The sequence below is a fragment of the Canis aureus genome, chromosome 9, assembly GCF_053574225.1.
Source record: "Canis aureus isolate CA01 chromosome 9, VMU_Caureus_v.1.0, whole genome shotgun sequence".
Taxonomy (NCBI): Eukaryota; Metazoa; Chordata; class Mammalia; order Carnivora; family Canidae; genus Canis; species Canis aureus.
The window spans coordinates 68,892,858-68,910,057 of NC_135619.1; the positions used below are offsets into that span (position 1 = coordinate 68,892,858).

Here is a 17,200-nt window from a genome sequence, read left to right on the forward strand (position 1 = left end):
AGTATCAGTTTCTTATGTGCAGTAGCAAGTTAGTAAATTCCTGGAAAGATTGTCACTTGGGATACTGACCACTGACAGGGGGATTGGGATGGGGCATGCGATTTAGAGTGTGGGTGGTTTTTTCTCCCAGGCCACTGAGTGCGGTTGGTCTTCTCTCTTAGCTTTTCCTCCTTTGTTGATGTGGTCAAAGCATTTACCGTTTGAAAATCAGTGTTTGAAAATGACTATTTGAAAATTAGTGTTCGAAAGTTTCTTTGTTTGCTGGTGTGGGGTGCTTACCATTTGACCATTAGTTTGCTCTTTATAGAAATGTCATTATGTAAAGCTATGTATCTGCATAGAAAGAGGTTCACTTATCGGACAGCTATGTTAACAGTGAACATTGTGGGCAAAGTATTGTGCAGGCATGTAAATAACTTCTTGGTATGACTTTAAAATTAACTTATTGGATATTTTTAATTAAATTACTAACTCAGATTTCCTTTATAGTCTGAAATTATTGAATAAAATGTGCTACCTGCATTTAAATCAAAAAGAAGAACTACTCTTAGAAAAAAAATATTTTTTTACAATACTACTTTTCCTGTTACTGACTCTGTAAATTCCAGTAGATTCCTTTGGAAATCTCCAAACTATGAGAAAAAGGGTTTAAAAGCAAATTTTCTCTTCTTAAAATAAGAAGCAGCATTATTAAAAGGTTTTCATAATTCTTTTTAACTTTATAAGTTAATGTTATAAAGGAGATGGGAATTTTGAAATTGTATCTTGAATTTGACTTTTTTTTGGCAGTTAGGTCTCTGTGTAGTTTCGCTCCAAATCTGAAATTATGCACATGCACCTACATCTAAATTTTTTTCTTTTGTAAGTTTTGTCTTAATTGCATCGCTCCATTTTTGTGGTCAACAAGTGTGCTGAAAGCCATGTCCAGTTTTGAAATGAAGAGGATAAAATGGCAGCTCGAGTGGGATTTTTCAGTAAGGTAGTAAACTTATAGTTTGCATGTATGTGTAAACATACAGCTTGCACCTTTCTGCTCAGGACAGGTTTCTGTGCATTAATATTCATAGATAGCTTCTGTGGTGTTTTCCTCTAAAATTTTGCTGATTGAGAAATAAAGATCTCTGTTGCAGTGAGAACATGTCCAGTGCCATACCCTCTTACTTTTCAGATCACTGTTATTTGGACTTACATGCTGGAGAAAATTTGGTTTCTGCAGCTTGGCTGACTTTATAGCTGAATAGGTCAGTCTGCTGCAGAGCTAACATCTGTGAACTTAAAATTCTCATGTGTCCTTGGGTAGTTCAGAAGGCTGGAAATTTCCTGCTGGATCATCCCCTACATGTATAAAGCTTCATTTAGAGGAGGAAAAAAATGACTAACAACTGAACTATTAGATTGCTTCATTAGTTTACTGCTTTTTTTGCCCCTACCCTCATAGCTGACCCAGGCCTATTCTTTGTATTAAAAAGAAGTTAATAAAAGTTCAGATTAGGTAAGATCCTGAAGCTGCTTGATGGCCGTGTAACTGTAGATGAGTTGTTAATTTTAGGTGGCCTTTTGTCTTGTTTTTGTAACCTGAACAAGTTGGACCAGACCAGTTTTCTTTTTTAAGTTTTTTTTTTTTTAAAGCCCAGAACATTTTCTTCAAATACATTGTAAATACTCCACATTTAAGGCAGATAATAGCAGAGCTCCACCAACTGAAAAGTTAGGGACTCTGTCTCTACAAGGGAAAACTTTCCCTTTGATAAATTAGTATTCCATCTTTTTTTTTTAATTTTTTAATTTTTTTTTATTTATGATAGTCACAGAGAGAGAGAGAGAGAGAGAGGCAGAGACACAGGCAGAGGGAGAAGCAGGCTCCATGCACCAGGAGCGCGTTGTGGGATTCGATCCCGGGTCTCCAGGATCGTGTCCTGGGCCAAAGGCAGGCGCCAAACCGCTGCGCCACCCAGGGATCCCTCCATCTCTTTTTTAGCAAGGGGTGTATAATCAAGATGTCGTTTTTTGCTCTGGTTACTAGGAAGCTCAGAGTTAATTATGCTTAATCATAGAAATTATGCTAATCCTTATAATTAGTATGTATTCTCCTTTCCCTTTGTCATAATTTCTTAAAACTTTTAAGTATGTACTCTTTGTATTTACGACACTCAAATCTCTTTTGGAAAGGGATAATAGTTTTAATTCAATATACATATTTCTTTTTATGTTCCTGAGAGTTGTCCATGATGGTAAGAACATATAAAAATTGGTTAGCAGTGGAATGAAACAAGGTTTCTATCCATTTTTAAATAGCCATGCTTGATTATGGTACAGTAAATTTGGAAACTAGAGTGAAATATGAATTTTCCCACTTGAAAATGTTTTCAGCCTCAGTAGCCTAAGAGTTTTATTTAAAGCACAGGATTTGGGGATAATATAAAGCTGAGGTAGAAAAAAACTAGGTATCAGTCTACCTTTAGGAAGTTCACAGCCAGAGATTTTCATTGTTGATCAGAACTGAACACTTGCCTTAGAATCGGGCAGTACAGTTCCAGCACTGGATTCAGTGTGTACTCTTAAACCAACATTCAACAATATAAAGGTCTAATTTATGTACCTGGTCTAGGCTGGGTCCCCGGGGCTATAAAGATCAATAGCACGTAGTTCCATCCTTAAAGAATTCCTCCCTGTCCGATCTGGGTTAAGAACAGCTTAATTTACTGGAAAGAACTCAGCAAGTTAAAAGGACATTAATACCTCCATTAGCTATTTTCTTGTAAGGTTTTGATTAAGTTACTTGCCCAAGCCAACAAAAGGGGCTGTTCATTAGAATTTCTCAAGTCTCATCCCTGGAGATTCATTGAGTAGGTCTAGAGTGTGGCCCTGCGATTTGCATTTTTCTCAACAGTATATACTGTTGTTTCCTGTGAATGACGTGCACATACCCTTTTCTCCACTCCCACATTTTTTAGTTCTTTTAAGTTGTATTATGCTAGTTCCCTTCCTAGAGTTTCTCTGAAAAATGATTAACCATTAAATAAATCCCTGCTGGTACTCACCCTGAAACATAGTACAAGGAGACAAGAGTAGAGGCCCTCCATTGCCCACCAGTGGTCTGCAGCTGCTCTGGTGGACAGCTTCCTGTCTCGAGGTGACTGCCCCCAAGGCAGCTTATAGTTCTAGTCAGATAGCCCCAGATACACCCTCTGAACTTGGCGAAAGTCTGTCTAGCTGGGTTTAGCATGCTAGAATAATAGAAACTGTCTTTTCCTTTATATAAGTTTAGATGGTTGAAGTCAGTACATTTCTTTCCTAGAATAATAGAAACTGTCTTTTCCTTTATATAAGTTTAGATGGTTGAAGTCAGTACATTTCTTTCTGTTTTTTTTTTTTTAATTTTTATTTATTTATGATAGTCACAGAGAGAGAGAGAGAGAGAGAGAGGCAGAGACATAGGCAGAGGGAGAAGCAGGCTCCATGTACAGGGAGCCCGACGTGGGATTCGATCCCGGGTCTCCAGGATCGCGCCCGGGGCCAAAGGCAGGCGCTAAACTGCTGAGCCACCCAGGGATCCCTTCTTTCTGTTTTCTGATGAGGATTTAGTCGTAGTTTTCTATGTAAGTGGATTCATTGTTTACTAATGATTCTCTTCTTTAGATTTTTGCTTGAGCTCTGTATTTTAAATCTCATATTATTTGGCTGGATTTTGCCAGGTAGCTTTTTTCCCCAATATTTTTAAGTGAGATTATGACATATGTACAGAAAAATACACAAGTGAATGTGGAATTCAAAGTTTACAAAGTGAACATACACATTTAAACATCCCCCATATCAAGGTATGGATTATCACTTGAACCCAGGAAACCTTTATCAGGCCCCCTCCCAGCCATTATCCCTTCATTAACAGTAACCAGTGTTTTGACTTCGACACCATAGATTAGTTGCCATTTAAAGAAAATTAATAGCACCTTACAATATATTCTTCTTACACTTTTTTGTGTCTTTTATTCATTGTATGTCTAGATTTCCATGCTGTTGCATGCAACAGAAGTTTTCTGTTTCTTGTTACTGTATAGTATGGCACTCTGTTATATGAGAACATCATAATTCCTTAATTCCTTTTATTGATGGATATTTGATGGACATTTGTACTGTTTCCAGTTTTTGGCATTTGCAGTAATGCTGGTTAAGAACATTCTTGTAATTTCTTTTGGGAACTGCATATATTTATTTTAACTGGGGTATATACATAGTGGAAGTACTTGGGTGGAGGGCTTATGTTTAGCTTTAGTAGGTGTTGTCATGCAGTTTCTCCCAGCAGTTGTCCCAGTTGATAATCCCACCAGCAGTTTATGAGACGTCTAATTGCTTGACAGTAGCTTTTGCATTATATTTAATTTTATCCATTTTGGTAGATTTGTACTGGTGTTCCTTTGTGGTTTTAATTTAATCTCCTTGAGAATATTGATTTTGAACACCTTTTCCTATGCCCATCAGTCTTATTGTCCTTTTTCTGTGAGGTGCATTTCAAATCTTTTGTCCATGAAAAAGGAGGAGGTCGTCTGCTTTCTTTTGATTTGGTAGATTTGACTACCTCATATATATGCAGTCTATGTATTATACACTTTTCTTTTTATAATTGATAGTTTATTTTTTCATTCTGTTAATGTAGTAGTACTTCTTGATGAACAGAAAGTTCTGCATTTTAATGAAGCCTAATTTATCAGTCTTTCTGTTTATGGTTAGTGCCCTTTTGTATTCTGTTTTTGGGAAAATTTTGTCTACCAAGGTCATGAAAATATTCTTTTATTATCAAGAAATTTTATCATTTGTATTTAGGTCTACGATATAACAGCAACTGATTTTGTGCATGGTGTGAGTCTGTGTTTATTTACCTCCTGTGGATAACCAGTTGATTTGAACCATTTATTGAAAAGACTGTAATGTCCCCACAGCATGTAGCAGGTTTTCAGGTAACAATATGTGTTTGGATCTGCTTCTAGAAACTCTGTTCTGTGCCATTGGCCCACTTACCTTTTTACCAAGCCACACTGTTTGAACTCCTGGCTTCATAATGGTATCTGATGGTGTTACTCCTTCAACTTTGTTCTTTTTGTCTTAGCTATTCTTGGCCCTTCTGCTTTATGTATAAATATCAGGATCAGTTTATTAATTTCCACAAAAATACTTCTGGTATTAAAAAAAATACTTCTGGGATTTTGATTGAGATTGCACTGACTCTCATTTTGGGGTAGAATTGACATATTAACAATCCACCTTTCTGTCCATGAATATAGTATACCCCTGTATTTATTTAGGTGATCTTTCATTTCTCTCAGTCATGTTTGCAGTCGCCTCTGGCTGTGTAGAGATCATACATGTGCGTCTTCCTTTCTGTTTTCTTCTAAGTGCTTAATTCTTCATCTATTTCTTTTGTATCATCTGTAATTACCATAGAACTTACCTTCGTGTCATTTAGTTGTCAGCTCTCTCTGCTGTTTTTTGATGTTTCTAATATATTTATAAGTTCTGTGGTGTTCTGTTCTATTTATTGGCTGCACAGTTTCCTTGTTTTCTCTTTTAAATGATCAATTCTCATTTACTCAGTTTTTAAAATCTTTTTTCTTTTAAGCCTCCAATGCACATTATAAAGTTTTCTTCTTTTGGGAGGACTTTGTTTTCTTTCAGAGTGGAATCTTGGCTGTCTTTTGCAATCATTTATTTCATCTTCTTTTTTTGTTTCTGAGGATTCTCATTTTGTTGGCATACTTCTTCTCTGGATCGTATTAATATTGAATAGGATAGCTTTATCTGGGCAGAACAGATTACCATATTTGTGAATCCTTGGCTTTTCCATTTGATGAAACTGTTTCGCTTTTCCTCATAGTTTGGATTTGGGGGTTTGGCATTGTTAAGGGACATTCTTTGCCTGCAGCTCACAGTCTGGGAGGGTTTGGAGGGCCATGGCTTAGCTGGTACTGCAGGCTGGATTACCTGTGTTTCCTCAGTACCTGCCCCATTTTCCCTTCCTGGTCAGAAGAGACAAAAGTTTGGTAAAATCTAAACCCATATTTAGAGAAACCTCATTGGGGATTCTTCTCCATAGCTTGAGCTGTTTTATTCATTTCCTCTTTTGTCATCTATTTTGGTAAATCATTGTTTATTATTGAAAATAATTAGTCTTGAATGATTGTAGTTATTCTGCCCCCTTTCTCCAGATTTTTTCTCAGCCAGAGAAGAAACAGAATTACATGTCCTGCTTTCTATCGGGGACTGTGGAACTAGGGAAGGTCTCTTCCAGGGGCTGTTCTACTCTTTCTTTCCAAGCTTCCTATTTATATTTTGTAACTTGAAGGTCAGTGGTGAAAAGTTTCTGAAAGGTGTTCACTCATGTTCTTTTCCTCAGTATGGTTTGGTGGTGTGTGCTTTCTAAAAGTGTCTGACTCTTCTTGGCCATCACTTCTCAAAGGTTATGGTGTGACACTCTGTCACTGTTGCTGCTGAATTACTTCTTAACTGTTATTGTGTGTTCTTTTCTTCAGAGTTCAGATGGAGGGAGGCTGAAATATTACCCCTCACAAATGTCCCTTATTTTTAAACATTATTGCTTGTTTGTGAGTATGAACATTCTGGGGTAACCCAAAATCTCTGCTCTTCCTCTACAAGAGTAAACTGCATGTTGTGCTATCACCCTCTCAGCTCTTCACAGATTGTCTCCCACATTACAGTCACCTGAGATTTCAGTTCTTGTACAATAGGTAGCATTAATTCATTTTCGGACAATGACAGTAAATTCTTCATTCTTCATGGTATTTTAAGGGTGAAGAACTTGAACTGGTGAAGAACACCATATTCCAAACTTTGTTAGTCATATGATGAAACATTTTCTGTTGTTAAACCCTTTCCCCCAGACCTGGAAATAGCTAGCAAACTTGACATGAGTTTACATGCTCTTCCTACCTCCATAGTAGACAATGAAACGTGTTGACAAGCACGTTTAAGCAAGTAACAAGAGGAACAACAAATAAAATAAGTCGTGCATGGGCTCCATTTACAGGTGCACTGATACTTCACTGAATGGCATTCATGCATGTGGGGTTACACTGGACACTTACTATGTAAGACTATTTACAGAACTCTGAAGTGATTTCTTCTAGGACTTAAAGTGTTACAAATTTAACCTGTGTGTGTTTGATGTTTTTATAAAAGATAAGCTTACTCTTGCTTTAATCTATTTTTTTAGCATATATTTTTCGACTTGAGAATGCAGCCTGTAACAGTACCAAGGCACACAGTAGGTGCTTAGTAAATATGTGGTGGGTTCTCTCCCCCTGGTAACATGGAAGCCCACGTTATTGCAGAAGAAATTGTAATATTTATGATTCTTATTACAGCCTTTATCACTGGAACTCATTTAAAATAATAAATCACTTTAATGCATTCTAGCAGAATATTTTTAGATTTTTCTTCAAATTAATCTGCCCCTCTTTTTAAGTCCTTCACTTCCTGACCCACTTCCCATCTTTCATTTCTTCTTTTTCTAATTATGTCTGGCCTCTTCCTACTTTTTCTCAAAATATACCTGTAATTACTTAATGTTCACTTAAAATTACACAGTTTGTAAAGGGTTTGGAGTAAAATAGGAAGTCAGCTCTTATTACAACACTGGATGAAGAGTTCCTCGACAGGTGCAGACGCATAGATGTTTCTATGTAAAATACTGTGCTTGACTCAACGAGTGCTCCCCAAATGGGGAACAGTAGTCCCTGCCTTCTGGGAACACATGTAGAAGGGAGAAATAGGGTGTGTAATAGGATCTGTCGAGTTCTGTGGACTCGAACTCTTCGGGAAGGGTTGCGCTAATATGAAAGCACAGCAGCTGGGAATTGCTGTGTCCACTGCAGGGCCTGTACCAGACGACATAGCTCCAAGATAGAAATTAGAGCGAGAATGAAGAGTTCTGAGTTCTGATCTTTCCCATCCTCAGCTGAGAAACACTGAGCCTGTTCTCTTAGCCTTCTGTCTCCAGCCTCAGCGTTTTCTGTCTATATTGTGAATGTTAACCAACTCCACTGGTTTTGTAAATATTACGTAACAACGTGTCTGCTTTGCCTTCATAGAAGGTATGTTCCATGTTTTTTTTTAGCTACTGGTTGCTACTAATGAATATAGGACTATAAATAAATAATACTGTTTATAAAGTATGCACCTTTTCCCAGTGACTTCAGGTGGCCTTAAGTAAATAAAATGAGATGAACTGATGGATGGAGTCACATGTTTGTATTTGGAGTTCTTTGTTCATCGCCACATGTAAAGTACCAGACCTTTGGAAGTTTTAGGTTGTATATTTTAAGTTTCTGTAATAAGGAAACTTAGAATGGTGATTTTTGTAATAAGGAGGAAAAAACCAGCAACAGTCCTGGAATACTCCTCTCCTTTGATAGAGCAGTGGATCTGATTGGCTTTTTTTAGAGGCTTTTGAAAGCATCTGGAGGTGATCTTTTGATGTGCGACCTGGGAAGCAAAGAATGAACGGGTCTTTGGTTTTTGCCTCGCAAGATTTTTATTCTTTGTCCCGTTAAAACAGCTTTAAGTCTCTTAAGTGGTCTCTAGTCAGTGTTTAGACTATTAGTAAATTATCAGTCCAAATGCATCTAGCTGATTTGTCTTCCTGTTTCTAAGCTGGAAGTGAGAAGCTGCTAATTAACTAAATTTTAGCCTAGCATATCTGAACACTTCAAAAATACAATGCGTAATACATACACTAATGCCCTTTGAAAAAAAACCTAATTGTCTGCAGATATTTTAGCTGTGCTGAATTAAAAGAAAACTCTCTTCTAAGTTTATAAGTCATTCTTGTGTGCCGTACAATATTTTGATTTCATTTATAAACGCAAAGGCACTTTGTGGGACCTGGTGTGGAATATGACAAAATCAGACATTAGCACAGTCCCTTTGTGAAGCTGTTTTCTGTTCTGGGAGAACCCAAATATGCACTATCTGAAGCCCAGGATGTTGACAAATAACAGAATGAAGCATTTGGAGATAATCCGGAGAAAGAAGCTGCCAGTGAATTGTTTGGAATTTTGCTCATTGCCTTATAAAATCAATAACACACTTAGATACTATTAAACTTTAAGTTTTTTTTTGTTTTTAATTGGTCTTTTCCTGTAGACCATTGGCCCTTTCTATCAAAACTAAATATATTCTCAGAAAAGTTGGGCAGGAGACACCTAGCTGAAGTGTGGACTAATGAAATTCAGTGCTTTACCTATTGCATGATGCTTAAAACACAGGTGGGGTTTTTTTTGTTGTTGTTTTTGGTGGTGGTGATTGAATACTGGCTGTTTTTTTCATTCCTGTGTAATTTACCTGCATGGAGATTAAGAAAGCTCTTTTTTATTAAATAAGCTTGGGAACAAGATGAATGCACTAGGTTCTTGGGTAGAATGTATTGGATAGCTCCCTTTATAATGAGCATCTAAAAGTCTGCCTCCTTAAAATCAGAAAAAATGCATTCTTTCCTGTATGGGAAGCAATATAGTAGTGAAATATTCCTCCTTAATTTTGGTCCGAACGAACAAAAGTGTCCGTGTTTATTCCTGCCTAATGCATCACAAATCTGCTGACATGCTAACCTTGGAGTCTTGGCTGGCGTTAATCAGGCCTGTGCACCGACAGAAAAGATGTACCTAGTGCACTCCATCAGTGCAGTTTGCATATGGAAGTTCTCACAGGGGAGCTGCCCTGTGCCAGCTGAGGGTTACCTGCCCACTGCAGTTATTGTATGTAATTATCGAGCCAATCTGTTCAGCCCAGCAGGGTTTAGATGGTAATCATGAAGCAACACTTTGGAAAAGAAAGATGTAAGGCACTCTCCCCTTCTCTCATCAGTTATATGAAGTTACAGCCTCTCTTAACAGCTATCTCTGAGAGGCAATACCTCCATATACAGATCTGCTAAATCAATGCCTTTGTAAGTTTCTTAAACTTTAGTCAAGTTATTTTTGTCTATGTGAAGCATTTTCTTTAGGAAAATGGCAGGAACCTCAGAGTTTTAATCTTTTCACGTCTGCCTTAAGAATATTTTTGAAACAGTGGGGTTATTTGTAATATGTAGATAATAACAGTTCTGACCATTTGGGGGGGGGGTTTCAGGGAATGTGGTTTGAGTAGAGTTTTCCCATGTAGGTCTCTGTGGAACAGAGCCTGTTGCTGTTAGGCAAGAGAGCAGTGTTCTGTCAGCAGGCAGTGTGCAACATGGCCCGAAGCAAGTGAATTCGCAGATGAAGTTTAACTTAATATTAATTGTTGGAAAATGTAAGTGAGGATATTCCAATGCATTGCGAATCTAAAATTTGGGACAGATGAGAGGATTTTCTAAATGAAATCTGGGCAACCCAGGGAAGCTCTTTGACTTATCATTTGGATTTTATCGCATTTAAATTTGAGACTACATAGGATAAAATTATATGAAAAATAGAAAGTTCTAAAGTTATTTCGTAAGTCCTTCCATAGTTATTCCTACATGTAGACATGTTGAGTAAATTAAAACCCTCATACCGTACTGAACTAGTTAGAAAATGTCATAGTGATAGAAAATAATAAAAAGAAATTGAACAGACACCTGGGAAGACTAGCTGGTGACAGAATATAAGCATTTACTCCTAAGTAGCCCTCAACTAGAAAAATAAATAGAAAGTTGGAAAAGGGGCAGCCCGGGTGGCCCAGCGGTTTAGCACCGCCTTAAGCCCAGGGCGTGATCCTGGAGACCAGGGATTGAGTCCCACGTCGGGCTCCCTGCATGGAGTCTGCTTCTCCTTCTGCCTGTGTCTCTGCCTCTCTCTCTCTCTCTCTCTCTGTATCTCTCAAGAATAAATAAATGAAATCTTAAAAAAAAAAAAAAATAAGTTGGGAAAGCTTGAGGGGAGGTGGAAAATCCAACCTATTTTCAAGATTTTAGGAGGGCTATGTGCTTACTTTTAAGACTCTTCCTTTATAGGAAGGTGTCCCCCTTAAAATTTTAATAAAAAGTATACAAAGGAAAATACGCACTGGAAGTTGGTCATTATTGATTTGTGAGTAGAATTTTGCCACCGATTGACAGGGTATAAGCAGTTATATACTGTATCGACAAAGTATATTTTCCCGCCCCCCAAACACACACACAGTAAAAATTGGGAGAATTAAGTGTCATTAGCCTCAGGGCCAATTCCAAATTTGTTAAATGCTTTGATGTTCAAAACAGAGTTTCTGTATAATCAGTCCTGATGGGTAGGGTTTCAGTGATGAACTATAAGAAGCATAAAAAGTTAGAAGTGGTTATAACAGACAAGCCGACAATGAGACTACTATATAGTTGAAGATTCTCTTAATTCCATTTTCTTCCATCCCCAACCCCTTCCCCTTAGATTGTATATATTCTTACTGTATGTTTTGATAACACCCCCACCTAGATAGACTGGCATGTATACCAGTATACGGTAAGTTGTTGTATTTACTTGCTTGACCGTCAGACTACATCTCTCTTTCTCTTTCTTTTAAAAAATCTTTGTATGTAAGAAGCGCAAGAAAGGAATTGAGGAGAGCACACAGTCCAGTGTTGAAGACATGGAATGCTCCGATACACAGACAAAAGAGGCCACACAGACCCGTAAGTTGAACAGTCTTACCTGTTAGCCTTTTCTGTATATAAATACAGATTTCATTTCCTTCCAAGAAGGTAACCTATGATTTTATAATAAAACATCATGCAAGAAGATCGTATATTTGTATCGTATTATCACAATGTCCTTCGTACATACATTGCATTATTTACTATTCACAGTAATCATGAAATTGGGGTGGGGAGCTACTCTCATTTTGCATCTAGGGAGCCCAAGATACGAGACATTTAAATGGCAGAGCCAGAAAGCCTACCTCTCAGGCTATTGTCTTTCCATTTCCACATGTTGATGTACATAATGGGATACGAGGAAGATCCAGATCAGGCGAGTAGTACCTGGGCTTACTGCAGCTGCTGAGTTCCACTGGCCTGAGCTGCCTGAGTACCCCCCACAAAGTGTGCCAACCCTCCTTTTCTCTCAACAAGTTGGGACACAAGGAATTAAAGCCTCAAGTCATCACTTTTCTTTTTTTCTTTTTAATATTTTATTTATTTGAGAGCGAGCAAGCACTAGAGACAGAGCAAGCATGAGTGGGGGGGGGGGGGGGGAGGAAGAGGGAGAAGCCGGCTCCCCGCTGAGCTAACACAGGGCTTGATCTCAGGACCCTGAGATCATGACTGAGCCACAGGCAGATACTTAACTGACTGAGCCACCCAGGAGCCCCTAAGTCATCACTTTTCAAAGCTCTTGAAGCAAAAGGCAAAGTAGAAAGTCATTTCTGAGGTGGCTCATAATCTAGTGCTGAAGGCTCTTCCAGTACGGAGCAGAGCCATCATCGACATTAACAGGGCCCCACTTGCAAAGGGCATGGCAGGGTTGGGCTTCCATGTGGTCCCCTTCATAGCTGGGCAGTGCGGGATGTGTAGGCACACCTGTGGGCAGCTCAGGCAAGGGGAAGATGGTTTCAGGTTTCACAAGAGAGGATTTATTTGATGCAATGAAGAGATTCAGTACTGGCTGCAGTACCAGGTTTCTCCTACCTCTCTGCCCTTTGTTTATTATTTTTTGGTTCCAAAACATTTCTTGCCTTCTAATAGAAAAGGCTCATTCTGAGGAAAAGTTTCATTAATGTACAAGTGCCCTGTTGAGTCAGGCCATGGATATATTTTACCTTTCCTTTGATAGTGTCATTTGTGGATAGTCTCATCTGTGGAGACAAACATTCGACTTTCCAAGAGAATTGTCTGCCCTCCAACTCAGTTAACATTGTCTTTATCATATAGTGTGGATAGAACATCCTTAGGTTTACATGAATTCACCCCAGAGAATGCTGGGGTATCTAAAGAGGGAGGACAGAATTTCACCCTGGAGGCTAAAGGTTTTGAAGAAATTCCTCTCTCTCTCCTGCAGCCTGTTCCCATCCCCACTTTCTTCCTGCCTCCCGTCTTGTTCATTTTGTTATTAGGAAGTGAGGAGTCCCGAGGAGCAGTGCATGGAAGCCTGTCTCAGCCAGAGGCTAGCAACAGCAGCTATGACAGTGAGTGGGAGTGAAATTAAGGAGCATTTGTAAAGATAGAGCAATATTCTTACTTTAAGAAATCCCTCATGTTTTAAAATGGGCAGTTTTAGTTTAGGAAAGGGCCCACATTGTGTTAGGAAGGGGCTGATACCCATCTAGCCCAGAGTGAATTCACAGCTGTGTGTGGAGAAGACTCCTGTCTCTCTTGGCTGCCTGAAGGTCATTTGTTACCTGCACTTTGCTTAATGAGCATCAGCGTCATTTGTTTTGATACATAAATGATTTTAAATTCGACTATAATTATGAAAAATGTTTTTTATACCTAGAATTTTAATTTAAGGTCCTTACACTGATGGCTTTTACTGGAAGAAAATATATTTGTTGTTTGTTTTTTTTTTTAGTTATTAATAACAAGAGTGTGGGCCCCCTTGCAAATTTAAAGAGAACAATCTAGATTTTTGGTTTTGATTTAGAAAAAAAGAAGATAGAATAATTAAATTCTCCCTTATTCATATAAACTCTGAATTGTTTTACTTAAACATTGTTTCTCCTCTTATTGTAATTTATCCTTTCTTCTAAAGTAAAGGGCTAGTTAGAGTATTTTGCCATCTAAATATTCATAAATGAAAGAAATATTACCTGAGATGGTAAAATGTTATTGTTTCTGGCAAAAAAAAAAGGCTTAATGTTCATGAAAATATATATTTATATTCATCATTTTAAAGTAACTTGAAGGAGGAGGCACACTATTACGTTTGAATTTTGTTTTCAAGAAATATATAATACAATTCAGTGACTTCTGTGTTTTAGAGCTTTAAGATTTTGTGTCATAAACGTGTTTCAAGAATGGTTACCTCTAACAGCAGCTTTAGAAATGTCAGTTTCTTCATTAACAATTTTATTTTCAAACACAATTTATGGTTTACAATATGGTAAGAGATTTTTCTCACTGTGTGATCTTTCAGAATGCTGTGCCTGGCAAAATGGGAGCAACTTTCCTTTAATATCTATTTAGACCATTTTAAAAACGTGTATAATTTTCTTGATACACCTAAACTCATTTTGACTAGTTGGGGGTCTATTGTGTAAGAACACATTCTGAAAGCTTTCAAAATGTGTATTGTGTAGGTTTTCTCAAAGAAAGAGAGGGGGTGACGGGGTGGTTTTCAAGAAGAACAGAGGCCTCTAATCCTTTTATTTTTATGCAAGGCATAATTTTTACCAATTGAGAAAATTTGGTTATTTGCTTTAAGTAATTTTTCCCCCCACAAAATGATAAGCCTTAAAAAACCATGCATATTTTGGCATTTCAAAACCGTGCCAATACTTCAGAATTATACCAAAAATTAGTTAATGTAGCCATGATATTTATGGCTGGTGTTCTTTGTCCCTCCCGTACATGAAATGGACAGTACTCCACAACCTTCTCTTGTGAGTGTTGTTTTTGAAGTAACCTTGAATACTGGTCCATTCTAGAGAAATCTGAGGGAGGCAGGATTTACATTTACCTCCCAAATACCTATGATCTCATCAAAAGGATATTTTTAAATGAACAAAGAAAACTCCCACTTACTTTAAATTTCTGCATTAATAAAATCAGAGAAGAGTACCCAAACTTACGTATTTTGTTTTTTGGATGTTAAGTTTTACATATTAGTCTTACAATTGCACCTTTTACCAGTAGTAATATATTATGAAAATGGGTATATTTTTTAAAGAGACGAGAATCACAAAAGTATTTTTTGTGCCACAATTAGAGTTGATTATTAGGGAAGATACTGAATGGATACCTGCTGCAAAGACTCCATGTTGCAGAATCCTGCAACATGAATTTATTACATAATTATTATGTAATATATTCAAGATGGTGATAGTGTTTTAGTTGTAGTGAAAAATTTTAAATCTAGTTTGAAGGAGATAAGCAGCAGTGGTATTTAAGAATAAAATGACAAATTAGAATGTTAATGAGAATACTACTATTTGAACATAGTGATAACTGTTGTTAAGTGTCCTTTGTAATGTGACTATAGATTTCAAATTTATTGAAAGGGAAGATGTACTATAGTACTGATTACTGACCTGGATTTCGTGATACTCTGTTATGCCCATCTCAGCCCATCAAAACATTCTTAGTTTTCTGTGCAAAAATAATTTCAAAATTCTTGAAATAAAAAACTAAAAACCTACCATGGGATTTTTTTTTTTTTTATATATATCACAAAAATTGAGAAAGCTCAAAAGTTTAAACCAGCCATAATATGGGCTATGGATTATCAGTGGCAGGAAAAAAAAGATATCCATGAAAATTTGAAATTTGCTTTAATTGAAGTATATGGCAATTAAGTAAAAACTGGAACGTGGAAAAATAAAAAACACTAATTTTCAAACTGATCTTCCACATAAATAAGCCTGTAAATAGAACATCTTTAGAATTTTTTATTAGACATGTGGTAAATACTGTCCTGGATTCAAAGAATGTTTTGTATGTTTCAGAAAAGAAATATTATTGATCTGTTGTTTAGTACATTCATTGATAAATTATGGGCGACCACACTGCCCCTCACCCTGGTACCGTTGCTCTTTTCCTGGCAGAGGGAGGCATGAGGCAGTGGGAGGGCATACTTCGTTTGCCCGTGCTAGGGAGCCGTGATCAGGCTTCAACATACCCTTCCAACTGCTGTGTTCGCCTTGGAGGTAGAGTGGGGGTGCTAGGTGGGAATAGAGTCTCCTCGGTGAGGTGGAATGCCCATGTGGAATTCCCATAAAGAATTCTGCCCCTAGTGTAGAATCACTGATTTATTCCAACTCAGGAGTTGTTGGATAGGAACTGTCATAAGGCACTTAGACCAGTTATCAGATGTGATGCTTCTTTAGAAGGCTACTCAGTTGGGATCTATTTAATTCCTAGTGGAAAAGACTTTGTGTTTTGGAATGGCCCAGTGTCCTCCTGCCTAAAGAGTATAGGTAACAGGCTTTAAAAAGCAACACATTTTATTCTTTGCTTTTCAAAATATGCATTACTTTGTCGCTTCTCTTCAAGAAATGACTGCCTGTCGTGTTGCTATCTATAGCTTACATTAAGAGTTACTGTTTTAGATTGCATAATAACATTTTGGGGGAGAAATATTTTAGTTCCATTATAAATTGGATGTGTTTTGCCAGTGGCAGAGTTCTGTTGTGAGTTCTGTTAAGACTGGAAGGTACAGGTTAGCATATTTTTCTGACATATTAAAGAGTTGACACAGTTTCCTAAGGTTTTTCAGGCTATTAACCATTACCTTTGTGTTTGAATTTCATTTCCACAAATCATTGTAGTCATTTAGATTTTTAAATACAAATAAGTATATTTGGAAATGCTTATATTTCTGTTTTTTAGTTTTTATAAGTTAATGATTTGAATTTGTTTTTTTTTTTCTCTTCAAGGTTCAAAAACCAGAAAGAGAGTCCAGAAGTAAATCAAATGCTGTCAACCGACTTTTCTTTTCTTCCTGTCATTTAACTTTTTCCTCTTTCTCTATTTTAAATGTTGTATTTTCATGTGAGTCTATTAGGGTGGGACTAACCATGAAATACCTATGTCTTTGAAAAATATAAACTTTTTTATGAAGTAAATACTTTGTACAATTTATTAAAGACTAATTTATAAAATTGAAAATCTTTAGGTCATACTCTTTAAGCTCTCCCGAGTGGTATGTGTTTGAGGTTCTGAAGTAGCTTATAAGAAAAACCCCATGATGTGCACTTTGTAATCATTGTACATTTGCCCTAAGTGTTTAGAATGCTTGGCAAAGTCCTCACCTTTAAGCAGATACAAACCTTAAAATAAAGGTCTCTTTGCATGATACAAATACACCATTTGTTGTGGCTCTAAGATTTGGATCGTACTGGTTCTGTTCCATTCTGCAAGTATTCATTGAGCAACTGCTGTATGAAGCAAGAGGAACAAAGGGAAAAGGCTATGAAAGCAAAAGTGGGGTACTTAATGTGTCTGCGAGAGACCAAATGCATGTATTTCAAAGTTAGATTGCAGAAGGACTACGTAAGCATGCAAGCTGTATGAAAAGAAAACAGGTGATAGAGTATCTAGTGGTAG

At 37.2% G+C, this 17,200-nt stretch overlaps 1 protein-coding gene across 6 annotated transcripts in view; it reads left to right on the plus strand.

Annotated features, from left to right (window-relative positions):
• The window catches only part of VRK1 (VRK serine/threonine kinase 1), a 106,812-nt gene extending 89,853 nt beyond the window's left edge, over positions 1–16,959 (plus strand). For 2 of the 6 annotated variants that reach the window (XM_077910519.1, XM_077910520.1), the window contains exons 12-15: positions 867–979; positions 11,545–11,635; positions 13,054–13,125; positions 16,531–16,959. In XM_077910519.1, coding sequence (XP_077766645.1) covers positions 867–979; positions 11,545–11,635; positions 13,054–13,125; positions 16,531–16,692 — 438 coding nt within the window. In that variant the 3' untranslated portion in view covers positions 16,693–16,959. The remainder of the gene's footprint in view (positions 1–866; positions 980–11,544; positions 11,636–13,053; positions 13,126–16,530) is intronic. The other 4 variants (XM_077910522.1, XM_077910523.1, XM_077910524.1 and 1 more) reach the window with 4 other exon arrangements.
• Positions 16,960–17,200: the final 241 nt, after the last annotated feature.